The sequence below is a fragment of the Drosophila nasuta genome, chromosome 3, assembly GCF_023558535.2.
Source record: "Drosophila nasuta strain 15112-1781.00 chromosome 3, ASM2355853v1, whole genome shotgun sequence".
In the NCBI taxonomy this organism is placed as follows: Eukaryota; Metazoa; Arthropoda; class Insecta; order Diptera; family Drosophilidae; genus Drosophila; species Drosophila nasuta.
Genome location: NC_083457.1, coordinates 871927 through 899194, shown reverse-complemented (window position 1 = coordinate 899194; position 27268 = coordinate 871927). Strand labels below are relative to the sequence as shown.

The following is a 27268-nucleotide window of genomic DNA, read 5'->3' as shown; positions in this document are numbered from 1 at the left end:
AATTGCCTCACTCTGGCAACAGAGGCAATAACAAGCTGGCTGCTGTTGTTGTTATCGTTGTTGTTGTTGCCTTGGTGACTGCGCTTTTGGCCAGCAACAACAGGGCTAAAATAGAAGTCGAAGCATAATTTCCATGCGCGCACACGCGGCGTATACGCAACATGGACAAAGTTCTTTGATTTCGACCGCCCCGACAAACAAGAAACAACAAGAGGCCCAGCCTCAAATTAACCAAAAGTCATGCACTAGGAAATTAAGTTTTCGTCATTTTACTTTGTTGTTTTTTTTGCTGCTCGTGCGAAAATCTTTTAGCCAGCTTCCCAAACAAACCAAAACCACTTTTCGACTCATATTGAGCCATCTTTTTCTCATGAATATTCATTTAGTCTTGGACTCATTTGCGGGTGGGGATTGTACTTAATTAACAGGCCAAAAACCAAGTCAATTGTTGTGTGTTGTTACCACAGATTTCGCAACAGCTGGAGCTTGTAAGTAGAGACTTGAGAGAATTGTAAATTGTAGTAATTTCTAGAAACTAAAACCTGATGTCATCAGACAAGTCGTCCTTAATCCATGCATTGCACACTCGCATGTGGTTATCAGATCATCTTTGGTATCTGCCGCAACACACGCATTTTGTGATGTCCGTCTAAAAGCATCCGGAATGCAGGTCCTTCGCCCATGATGTCTGAGTGCTAACAAAGCCATTTACTGTTTTTTAGCCAAAAAGCATTCGCAAAGGCGCTAGGAACTTATGTACATGGAAACAATGGAAAAAATGTGAGCTATCCCACGCCCCAACGGGAGCATAAAGATACTTCGAGGTTAACTGTTGACGTTGTCATCGTTGCTTGTTGTTGCTCAGTGGAATGTGGGTGGATGCTATGGCACATATTCCACAATATCCTGGTAACCTTTACTGTCGCCTGCCACTGCATAATATTTTTGCATTCCGTTTTGAAAGCAGGGCAAAAGAAAAAAACGAAAACAACGTCAGTGATGGGGGGTTTTGTTTCTAATGTTTTCTTCTTAACTCATCTATGGTTTTTGGTTTGCAAATATTTAATATTCAGGCGAGAGCGCTTTGAAGTCCTATATTTAAACATTAAATATTGGTGGACAATAAAAAAAGTGGCCGACAAATCAGAATTGATTAGTGAAATTGGATTAAAAAGTGTGGTCCTCAAACTCAGATTATCTCAATAAAATATCATAACTCAAAATTTGATAAATGTGATTAACTTAAGTGAAAAAATGAGCGGACAAAAGTATTTTATTTCCATATATTATAACAAAAGCCATAAATGTCATAAACAGTTTAAATAATTTAGACTACCTCCTTGCAGTTTGGCTCTCTACTAACCGGAAATTTAAAATACAAGTACTCTAAAGCCCACAACCACAATAAGAACAGTTAACTGCCTGGGAAAGATATCAAAATGTGAGTCGCGCAGTTAGTTGCGCATAACTTCAAATCAAGCGAATATGCGAATGAATATAAATAATGTTTATGCAGTAGAGAGATCCAGATACAAATTCGCTTAGTAGACAAACTAAGTCTAGGCATCAGATCGAATGGGGCGGCGCTACATAAAATTGCAGCCATGCTATGAGTATTCATTGGTTCTCTTTAGCGCAGCTGCGCCGACTGCTCTAACACACACCGAGAGAGAGCAGCAGAGTAACACGTAGTGCTATGCTATTCGCACTCTTGGAGTGGTAGTGATCGTCTGTGTTGGGCTCTCGCTGTGCATGCTTATGGCCATCTCGCTCGCACTTGCCACCCTCGTTGCGTGGGTTATGCTGTTTGTTGTTTTTTGTTCTGTGAACGAAAACAAGAAAAAAAAAACTTGTTTCTGTTTGTTTGTGTTCTGCATGCAGCAGCGCTGCCGTCGCCGTCGCAGTCGTCGTCTGAGAATCTCACAAATTCGTTTTAGTCTCGCTGCTGACCGTTTCAAAATCAGTTTCGAGCTGTCAAGCAAACGAGCAGCATCAAGCAACAGCAGCAGCAGTTTTACGCATGCGCATTAGCCAAACAAATATCAGTTGAAAGAACTTGCAGAAAAAAAAAATACGTTGACAAAAATAGAAATAGAAATTTGTGCAGTTGTTCGAGAAGTGTGTTAGTGCATTACAACTAAACAGCTATATAGGCTGATCAAACGGATTACACAAAACCAATTCAAATAAATCATGGCTGTATCAGCACTCAATATGACACCCTATTTCGCTGGATATCCCTTCCAAGGTAAGCATGCGCGACAACATACATATCATACACATATGTACATATATGGTACACAAGACGGTGATCATCATCGCTCTATTACCAATTACCACAATTACAAGTACAAAACGACCAGACCAAGACGTACCATAGACAAAGAGTAGAAAATGTGCCCGATCATCATCATGATGCTGAGGGGCAGCGCTTTCGCCGCCGCCTCATCGGTTTGGAAAACGAGAGATCATTACCCGTTCACTAGCTGTGCTAGCAATCATGATCAGCTTTTTGACTTATTGATTGTGATCGCAACTTGCAGCACAGTACAGCACCAATAACAACAACAACAACATTCCAGACTTTGCAGACTTTTTGGCGCGCTCGTTGTGCTGTGTTGTTGTTCCCTTTCAGTCTGCAGCCTCCAGTTTTGAGTCTCCGATCTCCAGTCTCCACTTCGTATAAACTCTGCAGTCAGGTCGGTCGGCTCTGTTGCTTTGATCTTGGCTCAGCGTCTGCTGTTCGGGGTCTTGTATATCACGTAGCAGCAACGTCAGCGCCCCAAAACAACAGCAACAACAACAACTACAACTCAGTCTGAGTTACAGTCTTTGGGGTTTTTGGGGCCGGCCTTTTATGCTCACTACACTGCTGATATTAGCTGGCACAGCTGGACGTCTGTCTGTCCGTCCGACCGTCTGTCTCTTCGTTTGTCTGCCTCTCAGTCTCTCAGCTTTCTTGGATTATTAGTTTGATTTGATTGCATGGTCCACATGGGCACATGGGCAACACAGCTGCACAGTGATCGGCATTTTCCAAGCCATCTTTATAGTAGTTTCATGTTTTCTTTATCAGAGCAGAATTTTGGCCCACGCAAATTGGCAATTTGCGCATTGTTATATTCTTTTGGACAGACAAATGACCAACGTATTTTGCAATCCAACAAAAAAAAAACAATAGATCGTGCGAACTGATCCTCGCAACTAAGCCTCGACCCACGCCGTACAATGCATGCTGCATAATTGGATTACTTACTGACGCTCAATCGAGCAGGGAAGAAAAGTTAATTGCCCACACACATGCAGACTCACAGAACGATCCTCTCAAGCTTATGCAGATTATCTATCGAAGATCCTCCAGCACTAATCACATATGTTTTCTTTTTGTTTGCTTCTTGTAGGACAAGGACGCGTCAATCAACTTGGCGGTGTCTTCATTAATGGTCGTCCTTTGCCCAATCACATTCGTCGTCAGATCGTCGAAATGGCCGCAGCTGGTGTGCGTCCGTGCGTTATCTCCCGACAATTGCGCGTCTCGCACGGCTGCGTCTCCAAGATCCTCAATCGCTTCCAGGAGACGGGCTCCATTCGCCCAGGCGTCATTGGTGGCAGCAAGCCACGTGTTGCTACACCCGACATTGAGGCCAGAATTGAGGAGTTAAAGCAGTCCCAGCCCGGCATCTTCAGCTGGGAAATCCGGGCCAAGCTCATCGAGGCAGGAGTTTGCGACAAACAGAATGCTCCCTCGGTCAGCTCCATTTCACGTCTGCTGCGCGCCACCTCCGGCTCCGGAGCGGCTCCTGGCACTGGCTCCCACAGCATCGATGGCATTTTGGGCGGCGGTGCCATTTCTGCTGGCAGCGAGGACGAGAGCGAGGATGACACAGAGCCCAGCGTGCAGCTTAAGCGTAAGCAGCGTCGCTCTCGCACCACCTTCTCCAACGATCAGATCGATGCCCTGGAGCGCATCTTTGCTCGCACTCAATACCCGGATGTGTACACACGCGAGGAGTTGGCTCAGAGCACAGGACTCACCGAGGCACGTGTCCAGGTGTGGTTCTCCAACCGCCGTGCTCGCTTGCGCAAGCAACTGAACACCCAGCAAGTGCCAAGTTTCGGTGCCAGCTCCACAAACACAGCGTATGCATCAAGTGCCGCGACTGCCCCTAACATGGGCATGGGCATGGGCATCTATGGTTCACAGTCGTGGCCAGCTGCAGCTGGTGCTGCGTATGAGACACATGCCGGCTATGGTGGCTCTGTGGCGTCCATGTCACCAGCCAGCAGCAGCGGCAGCAGCTCAGCTGCCCACAGTCCTGTGCAGTCGCAATCGCAATCGCAGGCTGTCGCCAGTGGCAACTTCATGAACTCCGCCTATGGCATGGCCCCCAACAGTGGCAGCTATGCTGGCTCCGCAGGCGTCTCAGCTGCTGCAGCCTACTCCATGCCCAGCACTGCAGCCAGTTCCGCTGAGCAGCTGAGATCACAGTTCGCCTCCGCTGCCGCCTCTGGATCGCATCATCCATCGTCCTGGGATAGCTACAACTTCGCTGGCTCCTTCTTCCCACCAACCGCGAGTGGCAACCATCACATGGGTGGCTATCATCAGTCCGTTGCTGCTGAACAGAAGTCATCTGTAGTGCCAGCTGCTTCTGCTTATCCATACTTTGGCTTCTAGGTTGCCATTGAGCAGCACCTGCATCCAACTCCCAGTTTTAAGTTCATCTTGTAGATTAAGATTCCTCTGAACATTGTTTTTGTTTCATTAGCTGATCAATAAGTAGTTGTAAGAGCTTGAGACTGTTTAGAATAAGTTTATTGTTAAGCTAAGTGTTCTAGTAAATAAGCAGAAATCAAAATAAATATTAATATCACAGCACACTTGAATGTCCTTTTTTATGGAAATTTACTTCAGAAAACACTTGCATTCTTCAATTACAATATGGAATTTTCCCCTTGCTGTCGCATTGATTTACAAATCACTATTTGTTCTTTGAAGACGATAGATAGAGCAGGTTTCAGTATGATTAATATCTAGTATTAGCATACTAGTTTTTCTATTTTTATTAGCATTTGTTATTGATTTACGAGGGCATTATCGGACATACCGATGAAAATCATTTTGAATTATTTATTTTATTTGTTTGTTTTATTTTATTTGCAAAACGATATAGCTTTGAAAATATCAGAAATTATTTTTTATGAATAGTACAAATTTAATATACATACATGAAGTAGAGAATAAATACCTCAGAAACTGAGTCATCATAGTTACTTTTAAAGTGGATCAAAAATTCAGAACGAGTATTTGTTTTTTGAAAATAATATTTTCTAATAATTTGCAGAAATGAATATTTTTTCTACATTTTTTAAGATTGAGCAGTAATTTATTTACATAACAATTGTGTCTAGGAACAATACTTAATACTTTTTCTACCCGCTACTCATAGGGTAGAAAGGTATTATAACATTGTGCCGGCAAGAAATTTATGCAACAGGCGGAAGAAGGTGACGCCTTATACCACCCTATAAAGTATATATATTCTTGAACAGCGCCAACAGCCGAGACGATATACAGTATTTATGATTCCCGAAATACTTTTGTATTGGATAATTTGCCCACTTACTAGAGATCTCAGGTGCTTTTTTCATTCTATGGTATATTATATATTATATATATTATATATATACCAAATTTACTATTATTATTAGTATTTTGGTATGTTTTAAGAATAATCCCGCGCTGTTTTGCTTTGATTCAAAATGGGTAGCGAGCATCTCGACTGTTGCTTTCTTATTTTTTTTTTATCAAAAAATCGTCAAGGTGTAAAACAGTACGATGACATTATCGTTGTAATATACTAATTGTATATTCCTTAAATACTGAAATATATCTACAGCTATTCCAACATATATTCCAATACATTCCAAATACAGCATGAAGTACAAAATAACGCCAACAGGATTTTACTTTACAAAATTATTTGTCTATATTTTTGAAGATTTTTTTTCCAAAAACCACTCACAAAAATTGACTTGCTTTGGATATATGGTTATTATTCGTTTTTTTAGATTTTCGTGGGCGAAAGTTGGCGTGATATTTGGCATGCATTAAAATAAAAATGTTATTTCAGAGATAAGAACTATTATCAATAAAAAATACATTTTATTCTATTTCAATTTTAAATAATGGAATGATTAGAAGTACTGGAAATGTTTTGTATGGAGCCAGTGTATTAAATTTTTTCCATACTCATTTCAAAAGTCTTTACTGTCACTTTTATCTCATTAGAAGCTAACACAACTAAATACCTGTCTTACTCACAATACTGGCAACAAGAGCTAAGAACATTACAGATAGTTTTTGAAATGTGACAAACGTGGACCACACACAAGAACGTGGACATGTCCAAGGAGCCACAACAAGTTCAAGCCCAAGCCGTTAATCCCTCAAACTCATACAGCACAATGTCCCCTAAACAGACAAGCTAACAATAGGCCGATCCACCAAAGACGAGAGTAGAGTAGAGTCCTGTCCGTGTGTGACTGGATCACAACAAGCCCTGTCTCATGAGCTCACAATTAAACAATTAGAGACAATTGAGAACACGAACTGCGGACTCGATAATACGAAAATAATTTACCAAATTGTCAATTGTTGAAAAAGAGCCGACACTAAGCAACAAAATAGAGCAATTGACAAAAGGACATGCGCAAAATATGAGCCACCCGAGTAGAGAGGGGGAGACCACCAACGTTATCGTCAGAGTCTTTCAAGATGCCGACTTTGTGGGCCTGGCAAAAAAGATGAGAGCCTGTGAGCCGACTCTCTTGCTCTCTCGCTGAGCAAAACAGGAGTGGACAAAGCCATTGACAAAATGCGGGAGGGACTCTGAGAGAGTAGGACCTACACTATTTACGACATTCTTGGGTGGTTTAGGTAGCTCCCTTGTCCACAGGACCCTCAATTATGTGTGCGCAGCGGGCGTCGCACTTACCACCTAGAATGAATACATTTGACTCTGTCGTCTCTGCTGAGACTTCTCGTCTGCGAGCCTCTAAATGAAAACATCAATTAGTTCATATCGCTCGGGGCTAGTGCCCGAACCCCGGCTCAGGACCCAGAACTCAGGCAGGTCCTGTGCAACGACGACAGGTTTCGCAGGTTGCTGCCCTTCCCAACAAGGGTGATAATGTGTGTCAACTGTGACAATCATAATGGATCGCTTTTCTCTCATCTCATTGCTCGGCATCGTTGTCCTTACAGTAGCCTGCCTTTGACTGCCGCGTTCTTTAGTCAAGAACTCCTGTGCTCTGTGAGCCCACCAACTTCGATATTTTTATACAAATTTAATTTGTGTGGCAAGTCAAGAGCCGGACATCAACCAAGAAAGTGTCTTCCTACTGCGGCACTTTGAACAAAACTGTTGAAAGGCCTCCCGATCGTTGTTGAGCGATCGCCTGATCGTGATTTATGTGTTTTTGATAGTTGCACTGGGATCAAGTCGGTAGCCTGCAAATTTTGTTTTTGGCCAACTTCCTGTGTGGCCCAGAACTGAGAATATTGGCTGAATCTGTGGCTGTAGCTGTAGCTGTTGCTGTATACAGTAGCTGGCGGCAATATGTAGTCGCTTTGTCTCCAATTGCCACGTTTTGATTGATGATCGCTCTGATCGCCATGATGAACGAGGCAACGCGCTGTTTTTGTTTTTTGTGTGAAGGCGTTTATAATTGTGGAATTGCGGTCGAGTTGAAATACGAGCAGTTCGCAAATTGTGGGAACCATTTTGGCATTTCGAATTTCAGTTAATTCTCAAAAGTCCAAACAAATTTTTTTTTAATTCTGTCCGTACTGTAATGTATCTTTTTAATATGGTAATTGTATTTTGTTTAATTTTCAGTTCATCAGTTATTTAGTCTAATAAATAAAATCAGTTCAGATAATTATACAATTCCTATAAATATCATTATCTAATATTAATATTCTAATATATTTCTAGCACTCTATATAGGGAGGTCGTTAATTTTTATTGTTGTACAAAGCACTCACTAAAAATTATAACTATTTAAAATTGTATATCCTATATAATGCTGTATGATATAAAAATTGTAAAACTGTATTTTTTCTTATATTGTAAAAGTGGATAATATAGATACATTATTCTTAAAAAAAAGAACATCCTAAATCAAAAACAAATTAAAAAAATTTAATTTTTCAGTTTGATTTGAAATTTCATGTTATTTAATATTTAAATTCTATAAATTTTTCAGAGCTTTTTTATTATTATAAAATAAAATCACAGATATAAAGTAAGTTACTTCTATTAAAATATAAGACATTTTTATACCTTTCAGTGTAATTTACAATTATACATAAATTAATTTAAGAGGATCTAAAATAAAACTTAGTGCTAAGTGTCCATTATTGATTTTGCTAAAATATTTTAAAAGCTTAAAATATACGTTTGAAAAGAACCTTCTAGATTATGAAAATATTTACTTATAACGCACATCTCGGGAGTTCCTCTCAGTTTCCGCCACCTGCTGCATAATTCTTTGCTCACGCTTTAACCCCACCTCTATGGAGGAAGTACAACATATCGCTTCTGGCGTTATTGCATAGCTCATATGAGCAACACACAAACACAAACGCCAGGCTTATCAAATTTTCAACACGAATCGATCAAAATTCATGCGTAAATCGCCTTTGGGCGTTTTGCGGTGTTAAAGAGGAAGCAGAGCGCAGTCGAGACACCAAAAGGTAAAACGCAGAGAAAAGAGAGAGAGCGCAGTGTGAACCAAACATATTACTGTATCTGTCTCCTTCACACACTCACATCGCAATTGTTATGCTCTAAATTTGCGTTACGTAACGGAATTTAAAGCGTTCCTTATCAGATTGGTCTTGATGTTTTATCAACGCTCGCTGCACCCAAAATATCTGCTGTCCCGCTCGCACCTTCACTTCCTCAACGATGAGGCTTAGTTTTTTTTTGTTGGTTGCGCTATTTAATATACGTAAATAATTTTTAATGAATATATGATAAATATATTTTGTTGTTGTGGTTTTCTGTTTTCATCTTCTTCTTTTTGTAATTTTGGCGTGTGGTTCAAATAAGCGAATGAGTACGTGAAAAATTAGCGGAAAATTTCATCAGCATCCTCAACACTTGTAAATTGTCTGTGGCTGTCATATTGACCGTACATGTTTATTTAGTTGAGATCGGCTACCACATCGCGATGTGGTGGCAATTAACGGTTGCATTTCTGATTGGCCACATGCAATTGGCCACGCACAATTGTGCCACAGACACAAACTGGTCTCTCGGCTACTTAGCCATCTTGTTGATCTATCAAAATTTGGCAAGCGCGTTTTCATATTTGTTTACGAGTATTTAAAGTGAAGTGTGAATTGAAGCTCAAGAAAAACGTCTTAAGCACGCAATCTTTGCTTTAATCAAATTATTATTTCTAGTCGGAGTATTTTAGATCAAATAGCTGCCTATTGGTATGTCCTCTTATTTATGAAAGAGTCTCAGAGCTAGAACTATATATTTGGAGAATTTATGAATATAAATTTAGTATATATGCAAATTCTTAATTAACATTCTTCAAAGCAATGATTTTACAATGTCAAAGTGTAAATATAGTAAGCATTGAATCTGGATATCATAACTCGTTCGAACATAGAATATTATTTATATAGTGTCATTGCAACTACATATATACGCTCTTGTGTCGTTTTTTTATTCAAATCATTTATATCAGTAATGACTTTATTGAAAATGTTTAACTTCAATGGTAATTTTCATTTAAGTTTTAGCTTCAATTAAATTGTTTAAGCAACGTTTAATCAACCCTATTAACATTGTTAGCATGTTAACATGTTAGCATTCTTTTGGATATGATCAGGATATGTTCTAAGCGAGCAGTTTTGATTAAATATGATTTGTTTCGGACGAATATAATTTTATAATACACAATAATTGCCATTTGTTGAATTTAGAGATTCGAGTCAGCTGTTTATTTAGAAAGAATATTAAAACATATACGTACTTTTTGAATATGGTAATCGGAATACTCGACTGTAGCTTTAAGATTTGATTATAACTTTTAGGCTAGCATAAGTAATAATTATTGTATGTCTTGATTTTAACTCTTTTATTGTCGAATTTTTAGGAATTCATAAATAAACGGTACTTTCAGCTAAAGAACTCCTGCCACAATGTTGTCTGCTTGTATGCAGTTCAGTTGCGCTAACGTAAATTGACCATTGCAATGTCTTTATATCGTCTCTGAGCTGAGCAGAGACCTTAACAATCAGTTTGGAGAGTCACCCGAGGCGATCTGTGGTACCACAGAGTCTGGGCCTGTTGATGACGTAGTTGCAAGTCGCAACCAAATAGCATTATAATTCAATAAGAAGCACAGTAAAAAGAAGGAACAACTTTATAATGTTTGCAGCTGTGTGCTGCATGCTGTAAGCTGCAAGCTCCACTCATGGTCAATTCAACTGGCACCTGGCTAGAAAGCGGCAGCCAACCTGTCTGCGCCGAATTGTTGTTGTTATTTTCCTGTTGCCGTTGCTTTTGCCTTTACTGTATCTGTATTGTTGTTGTTGAGGCCAATTGTAGAAATGATCAAAGTGGCACCATTGTAATTTCATCACTGATGGTGGCACAGCCGTCGGCGAACTGCTTTGAGCTGCGAACATGCTGCGATTGCTGATCGAGAGTTTAAGCGAGCGTTAAATCTGCTCGAAGACAGGAGAAGAAAGAGAGGGAGAGGAAACCTCCTTTTTGGGGGAAATGTGATTACGCTAGGTTCTTTTATTGCAACAATACGCGATCGATGGCTCGATCAGTTGATGAAATTGCTTGATCAGGTTGCACAAATTGAATGTTATTTTGCAAAATGCGCACACGTAGCCACCCGTGGAATATGCGAGATCGCCATGGAGTTGCTGAGGAATGGGACACAGTGTGGACTGTGTAGACTGGTTGACTGTTCTTCTTCCATGGATTGGCATAGCGCGCGAAGATTCTTTGATCATTTTACGCTCATTTCGAGACACACACACACATACACACACTGCTGCTGACACTCGCTGATCTTTAGCATATTTTACGCTCAACTTGTGATCAAACCGTAACTTTGGTGTCGTACCTGCTCTCCATGCTGGAAACTTCGTCTTCGCTTCGTCTTCGTCTATGACTCATGGGCCATTTGGCTGTACCATCCATCAGGGTAACTAGCCGCAATGATGTATTTGCATATAGCTTGGGAAAGTCGCCACAGAGTCTGTTTCTGCAGTAGATTATTATTACATATTTTTTTCCTTGGCTTATACATATTTTATTATTTTTATTTTTATTATTATTGTTAGTGTTAGTGTTAGTATTACTGCGAGTGTTGGCCAGTTAAATTTGTGTGATTTTTCTTTTCTCTCGCCTCTCGCAGAGCGCAGCTTTTGTGACTTCCCTTTGATCTTTTGCCGGCAAATGCGCCAACTGACATTGTACAATAATTGTAAGTATTGTAACCGAGTACTCTGACTTCGTTTAAAGTTTTCTTTATCTTTAGGTTTTGATTGGAACACACGGCGCGTCGCGTTCGTTGTTTGTTATTATGTCAATTGTTTGTAATTTCTTTCAAAAAGGCTTTTTATGTCTGATCTTCAATTAGATGCGCTTTGGCCAGATATTCAGCTCATTATTACAAATATATTATTAAAAATTATGTAGTCATTCAACACAAACTAATACGATTTTAGTTGGAACATTTATTTTAATCATTCAAACATTACATATAAAAATAAAATAAAATACATTAATTTCACACGACAGCAAAGAAATGGTTGCAATTGCAATACGTTCATAAATTTAAACTTACATTTTGAAATGATGTTTTAAAATAACAAATATAAAACAAAACTGCTTAAACAATTTTTAGTAAAATGTAAGTATATTAGCTACATAAATGTTACATTTCTAAAATAAAAAACTAAACTAGAGTTTAGAGAGTTTGTTAAATGGTTTCCATCACTTTTCGACCCATCGAAATATACAATGGATTTTCAAATGAGAAAAATCAGAATCCATTATTTGCAAAAATATCGCTGGGAAGTATATTGAAAAACGAGTTTTCGCAGCTCGCTCAAACACAATGCAAACAACCCAATCATTTAAATGAATTATATGAAAGCGGTTCTCATGGCGGCCCAACGGAAGAAGAGAGTGAGATAGAGCAACTAAGGGGAGCAGGGGCACGAAAAGGGATGTAGTGGAAAAAGCAATTGCCAAACTGAAATCTGGTAAAGCAGTCGCATTGACAACTCTAGAATCCGGGAAATAGGAACAAGCGACCACCACCATTTAAAGCAGCAGCAGCATCAGCACCACCACCATTGATCATCAGCTGGGCATGGCTGCGATATGGCGAGGATATAGTCGATGTCGATGGCGATGTCGACGTTGATAGGCGAGCAAATCGGCGTGAAGCGTGGCAAACATCGTGGCTGCAAAAAGGTCCACACACTGCGACTGCGACTGTGATTGTGACTGTTCCATTCTGTTTTATTTGCTGCTTTGCCATTATTTTTCAACATATCCAAAGTGAAACATTTTTGACACTTTTCGCTTTTTTTTATTTTTAGTCCGCCTCACTCTGCAGCTGGCCTCGCAGTCGCTTAGGAGAGTCCTCTGTACTCCTGTGTGTCAGGAGGGGGAATTGTGCAGCTTGCTTAGCTCGAAGATGGATTATTTTTACGCTCATTTTGATCTGCTCGGTGGATGTTTGCTTTGGGCACTTATAAACGCTTGGTGTGACCAAGAATTCCACTATGAACTATGATTCCCTATATAGATTCACAAGGGTTGTCAGCCATATTGAATTGCCAATTTCTATGACTTTTAAGCTATACAAAATGAAATGAAATGGTGGCATTTCTGATTTTGAGTAGACATATCAAATGAGATTGGCTTCATAAAATGCAGCTTATTAATCAACAAATTCCAATTAATGTCCTGTAAAATAAATATTGTTCTAAGAGTAGGATGATAGAACAACTTAAGTATGTTAAGGGAAGTTAACGGTTTTACTTAAAAAAATATATTAAATTTAAATATTTTTTTATGAGTTTTAAAAAAAAAAATTCAGTTTATTGTTTTGATTATTTACATATGCCACATGATAACATTATATATCTTATATTTTTTTTGACATCTTAAAATTCAGTTTATTAATCAGCAAATTATTCAAGTATCATGCAAAAAACATATACTTTTAAGGATAAATAATATTATTTAAGGATTATATTACAACTTATTGCCAACTAAAAAGATATTTTAAATATGGATGAAATCATCTTTTATCCCTGAATTAATCTGGATATCATAAAATAGTTATTTCTTAATATGGTAATAGAAATTTAAAACCGAAATACTGCTTGGATTAATCGAAATTTCTGTATGTATGTATATTTAATTCTTTAAATTTATTTTTGCATTTTAATGTAAATAAAGCACTTATTTGGTTAATTATTTTTTTATGGTAAATTTTATATGGTAAAATGTTAATAGTTGCAGTTAAATGAAATTAAATGATAAAATTATATTTCTTCTTTTATTTTTGAATATTAAAATTAACTATTTATTCGGTTGATGATTTTTAAAAAATGTCTTTCATAAGTTACGAGTATTTGAAATATTTTTTTTTTTTGCACACACAATGGCAACATAAATAGATAAGTCACAAAAAGTTAATCCATAAATTGTCACAAAATCAAAAATCAACCAAAATATTATTTCACTCAAATTATTAAGCCGTTGGCTGCAACAACAAGTTTAACACCTAAGAACAATACATATGTGTGTATGCGCGAGTGTGTGTATGTGCAGAATTCTGTTGAAATCAATATCCGATTATATAGATCAACCAGACCAGAAAACGGCATGTTGTCAAACGTTGAGTTGGCTGAGCCGCAGGCCAAGCTTAACTCTGGGTCTCGTTTTAGCCAACAAAAGTCAGCGAATTGGCATTGAGTTTGGAATGGAAGTCGGCTAAGAAGAGCGCAGGATGGGCGTGGCCGCATATTGATTCGAATCAAACACCAAAGCAGATTACAATTTATTTATTTATTTGGCTAAGCGAGTGTGAGCGTGAGTTGCGCGTGTGGCACATTTTCCTTGTGCACTTGTTTCATTTGTTTTCCACACACACACATACATCCACATGCACAGGCACTCAGCAGGCATAGAGTAGTCTACATAGTAGTTGGTAGTCGGTAGTCAACAGTCGGGAGGGAGTCCCGGGTAGGCGACAAAAGCAACAACATTTAAAAACGGTCAAGTTCAAGAGCTGACTCGGGCAAAAGAAAGAGCTGAAGGGCAGGTCTCGAAGATGAACTCATCAAGGTTTTACTACAGCGTGAGAGCGGACACTGATCCCTTTTCGACATCGACATCGCGTTCGACTTCAACTTCGACCCACATGAGCCGATTGAATTTGGATTACACGCTGAAGCCGCTGCTAAGTCGAGTAAACGCCCACGTAGACCAAAAGTCATGTCATGTTGTGCCAGAGCACTGACAAAAGGACACTGACACAATTTCTTGCACCTTTGTTGAAGCAGGCAGCACCATCAACCTGTTCGGCACTGATCTGCTGATCTTCTGATCCTGGCACTCACAAAGTGCTGAGCACGCTACAGTTTTGGCAATATTTATTGGCTTTATTGGATTTACAGCTTATCCAAGCAAGCAGGACGCAATCTTAGATGCGTATCGCTCAGCGAACATTCCTTTGGCATACTGACCAAGAATCCTTCGGTCGTCTACAGCCGAGCATCCTGTCGCCCCCTTGGGTGCAACGAATTTCACTTGGTCATGCAGTATAAGCTGCTCTCTTCATCTATTAACAACGCATCTTATCAACTATGTAATCAGCTTCACATTCCAACATCCGGTAGAGCTAAATAAATCCAGCACTTTCCATATCGAATTGAATGGAAGCAGAGAGTTAACACTGATTGAGTTGCTTGCAGTTTAAAACTAATTGAAGCAAATTACTAAAACTCTTTCAATAAAATTTATATTGCGAATTCACTAGCTACGGTAATAAGTGAATATTATTTTAAGACACCTTTAATGTTAATGTAAGACATATCTAAACTAAGAAAGAAAGCTACATTAGAGTTGACTCAACTGTGAAACACTAGCTAATCATTTGCATCAAGTGAAAAGCTGTATCAATGTGGATTACCTTTAAAATATACCAAATTTATATACCAAAAATAAAATAATTTTTCGAAATATACTAATACTAATTCAACATATACAATATATACCAAATATACGTTTGTATCAACATTTTTTACTCAATAACATTTAGGACGGACAGACAGACGGACATAAAAATCTTCACTTTATGAGTCCTCGTTCTGCCTGTTACATACAATACCAGTGGGCTCTAAAAGTTGAAATACCCCTATGGGTATCGGGTATAATAATAAATTACTAAAACTTAGACAGACGCTTGCTTTAAGTAGAGAGTTATAGGATTCAACTAATAATTGATTTCAACATCAATTCGAACAACTAAAACTGTAATTAAATGAACCTTATCAAGTCAATAATATAAAGCTTCAAGAATATGATTAGTTAAAGATTTTTCATTGCCTTTAAGTCACATTTAATGTGAATTTAATGTACTTTAAAATGGACTACAGATAGAAATGGATAGACACTTGTATGAAACTAGCAAAAACAGAGTCATTTCTCCAAGATCAAGATCATAAGCTGATGTTGCAGTTCAGTTGCAGTTGCGATGATCGTGGATCTGTGATCAAGGCAGCTGAAAGTTAGTAAATTGCCGTTAGACTTTTGCTTTGTAGTTGAGCCGACAAATAAGCTCAATACTCGCCCATTTTTATATTCATATCGGCAGGCAATCGACATGATCAACAGAACGGACAACAAAAGATATATTGCCCTAGGTGATCATAGGAGAGCAGCTGGCTGGCTTATGAATCACTGAATCACTTACACACAGAAAGCCAAGAGATCAACTTACTCGTACTACGCTCCGTCCACACACATTGGCGATGAAGTCTTTCGGTTACTTGTATCTGTATCTGATGCTGCACTTGCCCCCAAGGCGAGCACAGACAGCACTCACTGTACATGCAACGTTAGCCGTTGACGTGGCTGTCTTTCTGTCCTCAACTCTGCTGACGTTCGATTAGCAAAGTTGATACCCATTATGATTACGATTGATTGCTCTAAATACCTTGTTTTAGGCATTAGTATTTAAGCTCTCACAACAATAAATTCATTTGAAATCCTTATCGATTGCTGTTCCACACCGAACAACGAGATATACATATATTTGTGCAACTAAAGAAAAAGCCAAAATTGAAAAAACCAGCCAACTCGAAATGCCAATTTCAATGCAGGCTTTGTGTGCAGTCAGTTGACCAAAAAGGAACATTTTCTCTTTTTGGGTAATGAATGCAGCCGCAAGGAAAAGCTGTAGATGTGTGTTGTGTGGGTGGATTCGGAAATACAGACGTCATCGCCTCTAATTGATGATATCTGCTGCATGCCCTTTACACTCTCCATTAGTGTATCTATGGTTGACCCAATGAATGGATGCTGGCTACTCTTTAAGGGAACATACACAGAGAATATCAGTTGGGCTTAAGGTGGGAGCGGGCAGTGAACATTGTCAAAGAGCGAATTTTACGATGTGAGCTTTTAATTAGTAACATGAACTTGCCTGGAGCACGGCCAAGTCGAATAGTTCAGCTAAAGTTAATAAGTAACAAGTAAGTTTTACTTGTTGTTGACAATATAAGACGCTACGAGAAAAAATAAGAAAAACAAGACTGTGATGCTGAGCGTTGTTCGTTCCTATGTTTTGAGTTTTATTTGACATTGGACAAAAGTCAGACAGAAATAATTTAGTTCAATGTTCATCTTGTGTATTGAACTAAAACTTTCTTCAAGTATTAAATATTGATTTGCAATAAGTCCAATCGAGTAATAACATGCTTAAGGTGAATTCGTAAACAATACTTAAAAGCAAAACCTTTCAAGCATTATCATAAAAACATATTCAAAGAGTTACATAAAAAAATAATACATATAATTAGACGTTTAATTTTATTTAAAGAAGAAAAAACTGTTTAAAGTCAATTTATTTTTAAATGTTTATTATGAATACTTAGTATGTATTTTGAAAAATTTAAATTAGCAATAATAACCCTGAAGTCAGTACTTGAAAGCAAAACCTGTCAAGTCGTTGCCTTAGCATAAAAACATATTAAATTTTAATGGTATTTTTAGTACAAACTCAATGTAAAGATTTATTATACTAAAAAAAAATTTGAGGACATTGTAAGTCATTTATAGAACCTTATTATGTTAATCTCTTGTGTTCAAACAAATTTAATAATCAGTAAAAGTAAAAATTCTTACTATAAAACAAATACATATATTAATCAGCATAGACTTTCAGATACTCTTACTCTTACTCTTCATCGTCATCATTTAAGCAAGTCAAACTGATTTAAAATGCTTAGTACCATATCAAATTAGATTCATTCTTCTCCCGTGTCCAAATAGTACGAGCTATAACTATAAGATCAACTGGTGCGAGCAGCCAAGCTACTGAGAGTGAAGAGAGATGAGAGTAGGAAAGAGACGAATAGACTACGATCGATTGACAATGGTGACAGGAACACACCCAAGCTGCAGACAGAGCTCGGCGAACATGACAAGACGGCGAAACGAATCGCCATTTTGCGCACAGTCCTTATGAATAGTCGTCGTTCGTCCTTTGGCGATCATCCTGTCACGCGTTCGTCGCATTTCGTTTTTACTTTTTTTTGTGGGATGTTTGCTATTTGCGTTAAAACAACCAACAATAAATAAAATAAAAGACGCAAATCTCTCGAAAATGACACTAAAATGGTATTTTTGTACAGCACTTTCCTGCAACTCCCCTTCTGTCTCTTTCTCTCTCGCTCGCTCTCATTATTTTCCTCTCTCTTGCTAACTTATTAGCTCCGTGATAGGATTTAACTTCACACATCGCATGTCCTACGTCCGACTTGGCACTGAGCAAATGATTTTATTGTCGGCACAATTAGTTCCGATTGGCACAGGCTTTGACCGAAAGGATCGCAGATCCCTTGCGCATATGCTCGATCCGAATGCCGAGGCTCAATAGCTCGTAAATGAATGCTGCATATTGTGCATTTACCTTAGATTAGCGACGGCGTACGCAATCCCATTGTATCCCCTTAGAAGGATCTCGAGCTCGAGCTCTGTGGCTGAGTTGGAGTCGCACATCTGCCGATCGGGAAATTTGTTGCGCCTCATCGTCAATACCTCCTACTTGCCACATTGCCAACAATAAGTTAGTGCATTGTTTTCATCATACGTCTAATTATTTTTTTGGTTGCAGGGTTAACCAGACTTAATTTTGGGGTTTCACACTCGCTTCAAATTTGAACTTATCACTTGTGTCTAGCGGTAGTAAGTTAATCGTACAAAGAACTCACAAACGAAATATTAAATTATTATGCGCAATGCTATATCGCAAGCAATATGATAATTTGTTCAGTCCAAAAATGGACGATGAATTCCAAGAAATCTAATTTAAATAATTTTAAAATTTGATGTACATTAAAAGAGATTACTTATTATTTGGCAACTTCGCTTAAATTGGTTTGGTATAAAATAGAAAGAAAGGACTTATTTTAGCTGTATTAGTTTTATTTCAACTAACCATTTTATTAAAATTATATGTTGAATCTAACATTTAATGTGCTAAATTAAAGAATTTCATATATTCAACACCAGTTTACGAAACTAACACGATATTAGTAAAACGCTTGCAGTGTTGCTTCAGGTTACAATCAAGTTGCAGTGTCGCATCTAGTGGCTGCAATTGGAAACTAAAGTAGATAAATAAATTGTCGATAGATGGCGCTTGCGACAATTTGAAAATGGGCCGCACTTTCACATTATGAGCAGCACTGTTCGAGTAATCTAATTAGCAGATGCTAATAAGTTAAACTCTTATCTTCCAATAATATATTTATGTGCATTCACAGTTGAACTTTTCTTGTTGAATTATATGAAGATTTCTTATTCGTACTTTCTTGTTTTTAGTTGCCATGAGTCTGTAAATTCAGCTCCAGGCGGCATTTCCTACAATGTAATCATTTTATCTTGAATGTGCCCTGCAACGCCCACAACTGACACGCCCCCAACAACAACGACGACGACGACGTCAACAACAACTTGAACGTGGACGAGGCCGAGGACGAAGGCGAGGACGAGGTTGCAATCGAGAAATTTGTACGTGCTGTCATCGATCGCGATCGTGAGATATGCGGTCAGAGAAGAGACCTAAGTCGAAGAGGTCCGTCAGGTGATAAAGCTGCAACGCTGCGCAGAGCGACTCTGTGCTCTCTGGCTACATGCCTAATGTGATTACAGACTTTAAGTTTATAAACATGAGTCCAGGCCGCTGCCTACCGAGAGCCAGCTCTCTGAAGCTTAACACAGCTCAACCGAACCACAAGATCCAGATCCACAGATCCAGCAACCGAGGGTTTGCGGCCCTCCTGTTGAGTTGCAATTACGGCGCGTGCAGGCGACTCAGTCGATCCCCTTCAGTTGCTCCCTTCTTCATTTCCCTTCTGCGCTCTCCTTTATCAATCGGCGGCTGGAGCCCTCTTCTTCTGCATGATGAATTCTTATTAGCTGCCTTTTGGTATCCATCGGCTGCGCAGTTATGAGCGGCAAACTTCAACCGTGGCTTCCTCATAACTTTTGCTCTATTTTTATTCCCGGCACCCAAAGATCAAAACGGGTGTATGGAGTCTACATCGATAACTATTATTCTAATCAAGATCAATGTAAATTCACTGGTAAATTATAAATCAATCATATTGCAAAAAACATTTTAAATTCATTTTTTTTTTAAATATTTTATTTTCAGAGTATTTTAAAAATCTTTTACTATTTTCATTTTCTTATTTCTTTTTAACACAAACTGTTAACGGATGCCTTTCAGTTGAGCGCACCCAATTGCAGCTTTCTTGTTCTTGTTCCTTTTCGCTTTATTTTTTTTTCTTTTTGCTTTCCGCTTTTCGTTTTATTTGCTGATTTCGCTTTGGTGTGGGGAACTCGGGATCTCCCTTGAGCTGTCCGAGTGTCTGGATTTGTCGGATAAAGCTGCTGCTGGTGCTGCCTTGATGTCTGCCCCAAACTTTCGTGCTGCGAATAGGGTCCAGGGTCCAGCTTGTCAGCGAGGCACGCGCAAATCCCAAATGGAATTCAGTCCCAACTCTCGATGTGAGTTGCACTCTAAGGGAGAGGGTAAAGTGTTGGGGGACTTGCCACACTCATATCGCATGTGATGTGGTGAGTGAATCATTAAAACAATAACTTGGCCAATGGTGGAAGAAATTTCAAGCATGGGATAACTGTTTGCTTATGCAATGTGAAATTTTGCAATTGCTAATTAGAATGTTATTCAATAAGTTGGATGGAGATCTAAAGTTATTAGAAATACTGTTTGCAATTCCCTGAATAGGCTTGGATTTCCCTACTCCAATTTTTACTCAAGATGTACTTTTATTTTTAATTTCATAAATTTATTGAACTGATAACCATTTTGAATCATAATACTAACGTTGATTAGAGATCGCGTTCTCATTCTCGTTGACCACATTATTTACAATAGAGTAATACTTTAGAACTATTATAGAATTGTATATATATAGTTTAGTATATTCGGAACTATTCAGGTACTATGTAATATCACTTTAATCATTGAGATCCACACCCTCGCCATTCACCTGTATGGTAATGTGATCGCCACTCTCAGCGTCCGCATGCTCCCGCTGAGGAAGCTGCGAAGGTGCAGCGGGTGGCGTGGGATGCACCACTCCTGTGGCCATACGTCGCGGCATCGTTTGCAGCGATATCTCATCGCTTTCACGGCGAATGAAGCGACGACGAGTGCGCGCAAAATCGAAAGTTTCACGCTGCCGCTGGCGGGACTGGGCATAGGAGGCATCCGTCAGTTGGTGCAATGTATGCGTGGAGCTGGTGCGTCGCATTTGCATTTGCAGCTGCGGTCCATCTAAGCCTGGAGCCTGTTGCAACGATGGCGTGCGCTGGCGTCCGAAGCAGCCAGTGGCATAGCGTCCATCTGCGGAGCGGGAGCGACGTTGTCTCTGCGAGTCTCGAGCACTCAATAGTTGCTGTGCCACAATGATTCCAGTAAGTCATTTCCGTATACCGATAAAAGCAACAACTTACCTGCTGCATTTCATCCTTGCGCAGACGTCGCAGTCCTTGCTGCTCCTCCAACTTGTTGCTCATCTGGGACATCCAGTCGCGTGCCTGAGATCTCAGCGACAAGGAGCTCTGAGATCGCTCGGGTAGACGCACCGGAAATAGTGTTTCTCTAGCACCCACCACGCTGCCAGTATTGAGCACATAGACGCGGGGAAAATCGATCACAAAATCGCGACTGCGTATGAGATCGGCCAGTGCACTGGATGGACCCTGAGACGGTCCAGATTCCTGTGCTAAGATAACTGCTGTCTGGGGATTTGTGGCATTGGCAGCTCTATCTGGCTCGTACTCCAGTATACTTTCCTCACTGCCCAGGAACTGCAAGAGAACAGAGGGCAGGCAAAAGAAGAAGCTACTGAATGCGGATATCAATATTGCAAATGGATCCACGGAACATCTATAAGATATGGATATGGATGATAAGCAGCTGTTTCTACATTGCAAAACAAGCGAAGCGGTTTCAAATTCAATCAATTTATTTGGTTTTTTTGTTGTAGTTTCTTAAATATGCTTGAGTCCACAATTTGTTTAAGGTTTAGCAAAAACTAGAGTACATACATATCTGGTATTTGTAATCGACAACTAATTAAGGCCCTACGTTTACTTCACTTAATACAATTTAACTCTTAAGCGGGCAGTAGATTTACTGGGTGTGTTTTTCAATGATGAATCATGTTCAAATCAAATGTGAAAAATCTTTCCACAAATAAAAATGTAAAAATCTAAAATAAACAAATGCAAATGTAATTCTTTTCTTTTGGCATTGAATCGCAGATATGTTTTACTTAGACTTAAGCAATTTTCAGAAACCCTGCAACTCATTTCTACATATCATATTGTATCCATCTAAACATCCATAGTTTATTCCTATTGTAATTTGTGCGTTCGAATAGTTTAAGATCCCTTTTCGAGGAGATCAAGCATTACATTAGCTATTTCTAAACATTTATGATGCTCTCAATTTAAGCTCATTCAGCATACCAACATTTCACAAAATACAGAAATTTTAAGATCTGTCGAATCTCCGTTCAAAAAATATTGAAATGAAAATGAAGAGATGAAGAAAAATTAAAATAAATAATATAACTAATGGTTTATTTATTATTCAGTTTAAACAACTAAAGCTAAAAGCAAATACTTTGGCACCTTCGACATTACTTTTTAAGATTGTTTATGAGTGTTCTGAGTTTATATATGCGTATGTATATATGAATATATCATGTATCGTATGGTATCTATTTTATGTGTGGGTGGCACAGCTTGGATGCCATTGCCAATGACTAGCAAAACTGATTTTGCTACAAATTAAATTGTTTGCATTGAATATTACAGCTACTACATCTACGCGTCTCATGATTTATCATAGTTATAGTTATCGTTATCGTTATCTTTATCGTTATCGTTATAGTTATACATAGTTGTAGTAATAGTAGTTATTGTAGTACTCGTAAATATTTCTGCTTTCGGTTCTTCTCTTTGTTATCGACAATTGGTACGCTTAATATTACAACTTAAATTTAATAAGTATATTTAACTTAGAACTCTGCGGTTTTCTTTAAATGTGCGTGGATTTTCCTTTGTGAAGTCTTCGGTCCTCTGTCTACAGACTTCTGTTTGAAGCTGTCAAATCAATCGATGGCAATACTAATAGTGATCAATTAGGAATGTATCTTCAAGTCATGTTTTGTATCCAGATACATTCAGAATTGATTGTCTTAAGTGTAGAGAACAACGATTGTTTTGATTCAACTCAACTTATGGTCAGCGTCAGTTTTAAGTACACAACGTGCACTGCTTTGCACTACTTGACACTGCTTGTCGCAAGCAGTGCCAGACATTTGCACGCATATTTACACGGTAAGTACGCAGCAAACGTAGAATGTGGAATTTAAATTTTAAATTTTAAATGTATATATAAAATAGGGTTGTTGTTTTAACTTAAACATCAGTCACCTGACGACTGGCAGTGCATATGATTTGGGGCATGGTCGCCGGAGCCGAATTGCGTCTACCGCGTTCAGCAATTCCAGATTGATGGTGCTGCTGACTACTACTAGGACTACGTTGATGGTAATTAATAGCACTAGCGTTAAAACTACTAATATTGTGTTGAGGCAGTCCCACAACGATGACCGGCACCTCATCGGAGGCAGTCGGAACAGCAGCAGCTGCTCCTGCAGCACCTGCTGCTGCTCCTGTGGGGGCCAATGCAACCGGAGCATTATGCTGTGGGCTGGGTGTTTGATAGATTTGATCACCCACCACATAACCATAGAACTTGAGCACATCAAGTTTACACATTGGACACGTGCGATGTTCAATTAACCATGGATCAATGCAAGTCTTGTGGAACTCGTGCCTGTAAGAAAAATCATTGTCAATTAGTAAAATGTCTTTTAGAGAATGTATGACACTTACTTGCAAGGCAGAATACGTATGATATCTGCGGGCTTGTATGATTCAATGCATATGGCACAGCAGTCACTGTCCATGTCCTTCTCATCGGTCATCTTACCCGTTTTCGTGGGTATTTTCATAATCGCCTTCTTGGTAACGGAGCAAAGATTGCGCTAAATAATAAGAGATATTTATTTAACTTTAATTAAATTCGCGTTGTTTAGATTACTTACCGATTGCTGATCCTTTGCCTGCATGTATCGGAACCTTTGAATATAGTAGAATATAAGCCAAACCAGCGATATTATCATGAGCACAATAAATGATATGGAAACAAACAACACGGAAGTTCTGCAAGAAAGAAATTCGAATTAATCAAATAAATAAAGCAGTCCATAAGCAGTGTAACGACAAGCAGTTCACAATATTTCAAAGGTCGATTAAGCAGGAGTTATGGCATGGAATATCACTGCTTGTATACATGTAAGACAATAGTCATGCCACATAAGCAAGGGGACGTAGCTCAGTGGTAGAGCGCTCGCTTCGCATGTGAGAAGTCCCGGGTTCAAACCCCGGCGTCTCCATGTGAATTAATTATTTTTTTTGAGACAACTCAACGCACTTTTCAACCTGGAAGCTGCAGCCAGCTCTGGATTACACATAAATAATATGTGTAGCAAAAAGGATACACAAAAGCTAAAGAATAAAAATGAAAAAAGGGAACAATCCTTTCAGCAATAATTTGCAATGGTTATCAACGCCATTTGACGTCTGCAAATTTCATGGGGACGTAGCTCAGTGGTAGAGCGCTCGCTTCGCATGTGAGAAGTCCCGGGTTCAAACCCCGGCGTCTCCATGTTATCTGAAGTGTATTTTGCTTTCAAAATAAATATTTGATTTTGATTTTTTTTTTAATTTTACTTCGTTTGACTAAATTTTTATTGTTCTAAATATTTATGAATCTTTGAATTTATATGATAATTTCTATCTTAATCAAAATCTTTAAATATCTGAATCTCCTTATAAAAAGTTTTCAAATTATTCCGAATTTTAAGTTTGCTGTTGTTGTTGGTCAGATATAATCAATTGTTGCAATTGAAATTTGTTTTTGCACGGGGACGTAGCTCAGTGGTAGAGCGCTCGCTTCGCATGTGAGAAGTCCCGGGTTCAAACCCCGGCGTCTCCAGTCTGGCTTGTGTTAATTACTTTTTAATTTCTATCAACTGAAAATTTGTGCTAATTGGTTTAATGGTCAATCTTTGTAATTCTTATCAACAGTTTTTTTTAAGAATGCCAAGTACTTGTTTCTGAGTACTAGAAAGGGTCTGGATCAACTTTGACAATGTAACTCCGAATTTTTCAATGGGGACGTAGCTCAGTGGTAGAGCGCTCGCTTCGCATGTGAGAAGCCCCGGGTTCAAACCCCGGCGTCTCCACTTGGGGATATGTGTCATTCTTGACATATGGTTTTTTTGTACGTGTGACAAAAAATGAGTGATCTGTAGCTTAAAGATTTAGTTAATGTAGGCTAGGCTACAGCAGAGGTTTCATATGCAAAATAATTGGCAAATATAACAAATCATAAATGACTTGCTTCTAAGTGAATTGCGTTCTTAGAATATCTGTTTAATTTTGCGTGTGCCACTATTTACTATAGATTGCAAAAGTACTTCAGCTTTTGCCCTGAGTGTGAAAAATACGCACCTAATAAGTACATACGTAATTAATAACTAGAACGTATTTAGAATTACTGCTACACTTTTTCTGCACTTTATCACTACCATAAATAGGACGGACGGAGCAGTTACTGCCAATGTTTTAAATACGTCAGCGCCTCATAATCGAGCACGCCTGAAGCGTCTTAGCGTGTTATCTTGTTATACGAGTAAGTTCAAGCAATATTTATGTGCCTACTTACTTGTTTAGACTGGCCAACGGTCGAGCGCCTCGTCGTCCCTCGATGATGGAAATGGTTACATTGTAGCCCTTGTCCACAGTGCTTGCCAAATCAAGTCCAATTGATTGATAGGTTATAACAGCAGCAATGTTGCCTGGAAGAAATGTACATATTTGAATACACATAATATATCAATTTTTGTATTATATTGCTACTTACGAGTCTTAACCTTGATCTGCATTTTTTCCAACTGCATGACCTGCTTGTCATTGTAGATAATCACACCGGCAGCATTGTAATGATGGACATGCTTTACTTTATCCTCGAACGTACAACGGCCACGGCGAACCAGCGCAATCCACGGCACGCCCTTCTCAGGCAGGGGCGTACCTCGAGTGCCGCGTATATAAGGTGTGCAGGCAAAATCGTCGCTATCGTCATCTGCAGTGCTGATGTGAATCAGACGACCTGTCACATTGAGTATCTTGCCCTCTCCATAGCGTGCTTTCTCCTCCGAGAATTCACTCTCGCATATGGTATTCACGGTGTCCACATACGACCAGTTGAGGAAGGCAAATGTATAGGTATCCATATTCGAGCGCTCCTCCACATGACCCGTGTAGGTGTGCGATGCATTGGCTGCCCGAAAGTATCGCTCTAGATCCTGATTCGCAATGGTCATGGCCGCCACCAAGGTGGTTGTCGTTGTTGTGGCGATCAGATGAGGCTGACCACCCAACAGGAGCACCAAGCTGGCCATCAGCAGCATCCTCTGACAGAACATTACACGGCTGGATGATTTTTCAAGTGTTTTCCGCAACAACAAGAATCGGATGTAAACTTCGCAATCGTAATCGAGTGTCTCACTGAAATCGGTGAAACATTTGTTGCTTCCTGTCCGTCGGCAAGCAAAGTCGTCTGTCAACTGAAATGATAGCAATGCCGACAAGCAGGTATGAGTGTTTGAATATATTTGAAATCCATTTAATAGCAATTGAAATTAACAGAGTCATAGTGTGGGGCCGGTCGGTTAATTGCAGATAAGCGGCCATATTGGAAACACTCTTGAATCCCGTCTAGTATTTATGAATAGACATTAGCACAGCTGATAGACTTATCTCAAGCAATTATTGATTTCTTTATGGCTGACGAATCCCTTACTCGAGATATTGAAATGAATTAGGCGCAGATCACGTCTACAATGATTTACAAGCTAAGACAGCAGAATGGTATGAACAGAAAAGAATGCTACATCTTCGACACTATAGAATATGTAATAAATTCTTGATCAGTCAATAAGCTGTATAGCTTTGTCTGTTTACCTTAATCTACGAAAATGTTGATTAGGTTTAACATTCAATAATATTGGGTATACTGAGTTTTCACTGAGTTTTTGAATACTATATAAGTTCGTTCGTTCATTTACGATCAGTGAACTAAGCTATTCGTTCAATTTTGTTGCTAAATTTTTCGACCGACATTCTTTAGTCGTTAATTAACATATATCCTCCAAAATATAGCTCCTGCAGCGGATGGTTAATTGCTTTATCAATATACCGCAATATACCGAAATGTTAAGTCTTTTTGCTTATAT

The 27268-nt window shown here is 38.9% G+C and overlaps 2 protein-coding genes and 4 non-coding genes across 6 annotated transcripts in view; 5 read left to right on the top strand and 1 right to left on the bottom strand.

The window, feature by feature from the left end:
* The first annotated feature begins 1975 nt into the window (after positions 1-1975).
* On the top strand, positions 1976-4871 carry LOC132792120 (protein gooseberry). The gene is made up of 2 exons (XM_060801363.1): positions 1976-2248; positions 3402-4871. Exons 1-2 carry the CDS (start codon positions 2194-2196, stop codon positions 4676-4678), a joined length of 1332 nt encoding a protein of 443 aa, XP_060657346.1. The 5' UTR covers positions 1976-2193; the 3' UTR covers positions 4679-4871.
* Positions 4872-20703: 15832 nt separating this feature from the next.
* LOC132790530 (E3 ubiquitin-protein ligase goliath) overlaps positions 20704-27268 on the bottom strand; it is a 36429-nt gene continuing 29864 nt past the window's right edge. Inside the window, exons 3-9 of the mRNA XM_060799084.1 lie at positions 25894-26599; positions 25696-25828; positions 24011-24128; positions 23799-23950; positions 23643-23739; positions 21342-21698; positions 20704-21283 (exon numbers count right to left, since the gene is read on the bottom strand). Of these exons, the coding sequence (XP_060655067.1) occupies positions 20843-21283; positions 21342-21698; positions 23643-23739; positions 23799-23950; positions 24011-24128; positions 25696-25828; positions 25894-26458 (1863 nt within the window). The 5' untranslated portion in view covers positions 26459-26599 and the 3' untranslated portion in view covers positions 20704-20842. The remainder of the gene's footprint in view (positions 21284-21341; positions 21699-23642; positions 23740-23798; positions 23951-24010; positions 24129-25695; positions 25829-25893; positions 26600-27268) is intronic.
* On the top strand, positions 24290-24361 carry Trnaa-cgc (transfer RNA alanine (anticodon CGC)). The gene has a single exon. It is a non-coding gene; the product is annotated as a tRNA-Ala (tRNA).
* Positions 24562-24633, top strand: Trnaa-cgc (transfer RNA alanine (anticodon CGC)). Its single transcript has one exon. It is a non-coding gene; the product is annotated as a tRNA-Ala (tRNA).
* Trnaa-cgc (transfer RNA alanine (anticodon CGC)) lies at positions 24892-24963 on the top strand. Its single transcript has one exon. It is a non-coding gene; the product is annotated as a tRNA-Ala (tRNA).
* On the top strand, positions 25142-25213 carry Trnaa-cgc (transfer RNA alanine (anticodon CGC)). The gene has a single exon. It is a non-coding gene; the product is annotated as a tRNA-Ala (tRNA).

Excerpts from the sequence above, each read along its gene's own strand:
- LOC132792120 (XM_060801363.1), top strand. The coding sequence starts at position 2,194 with ATGGCTGTATCAGCACTCAATATGACACCCTATTTCGCTGGATATCCC. Across the intron at positions 2,249-3,401 it reads CGCTGGATATCCCTTCCAAG|GACAAGGACGCGTCAATCAA; the intron begins GTAAGCATGCGC and ends TGCTTCTTGTAG.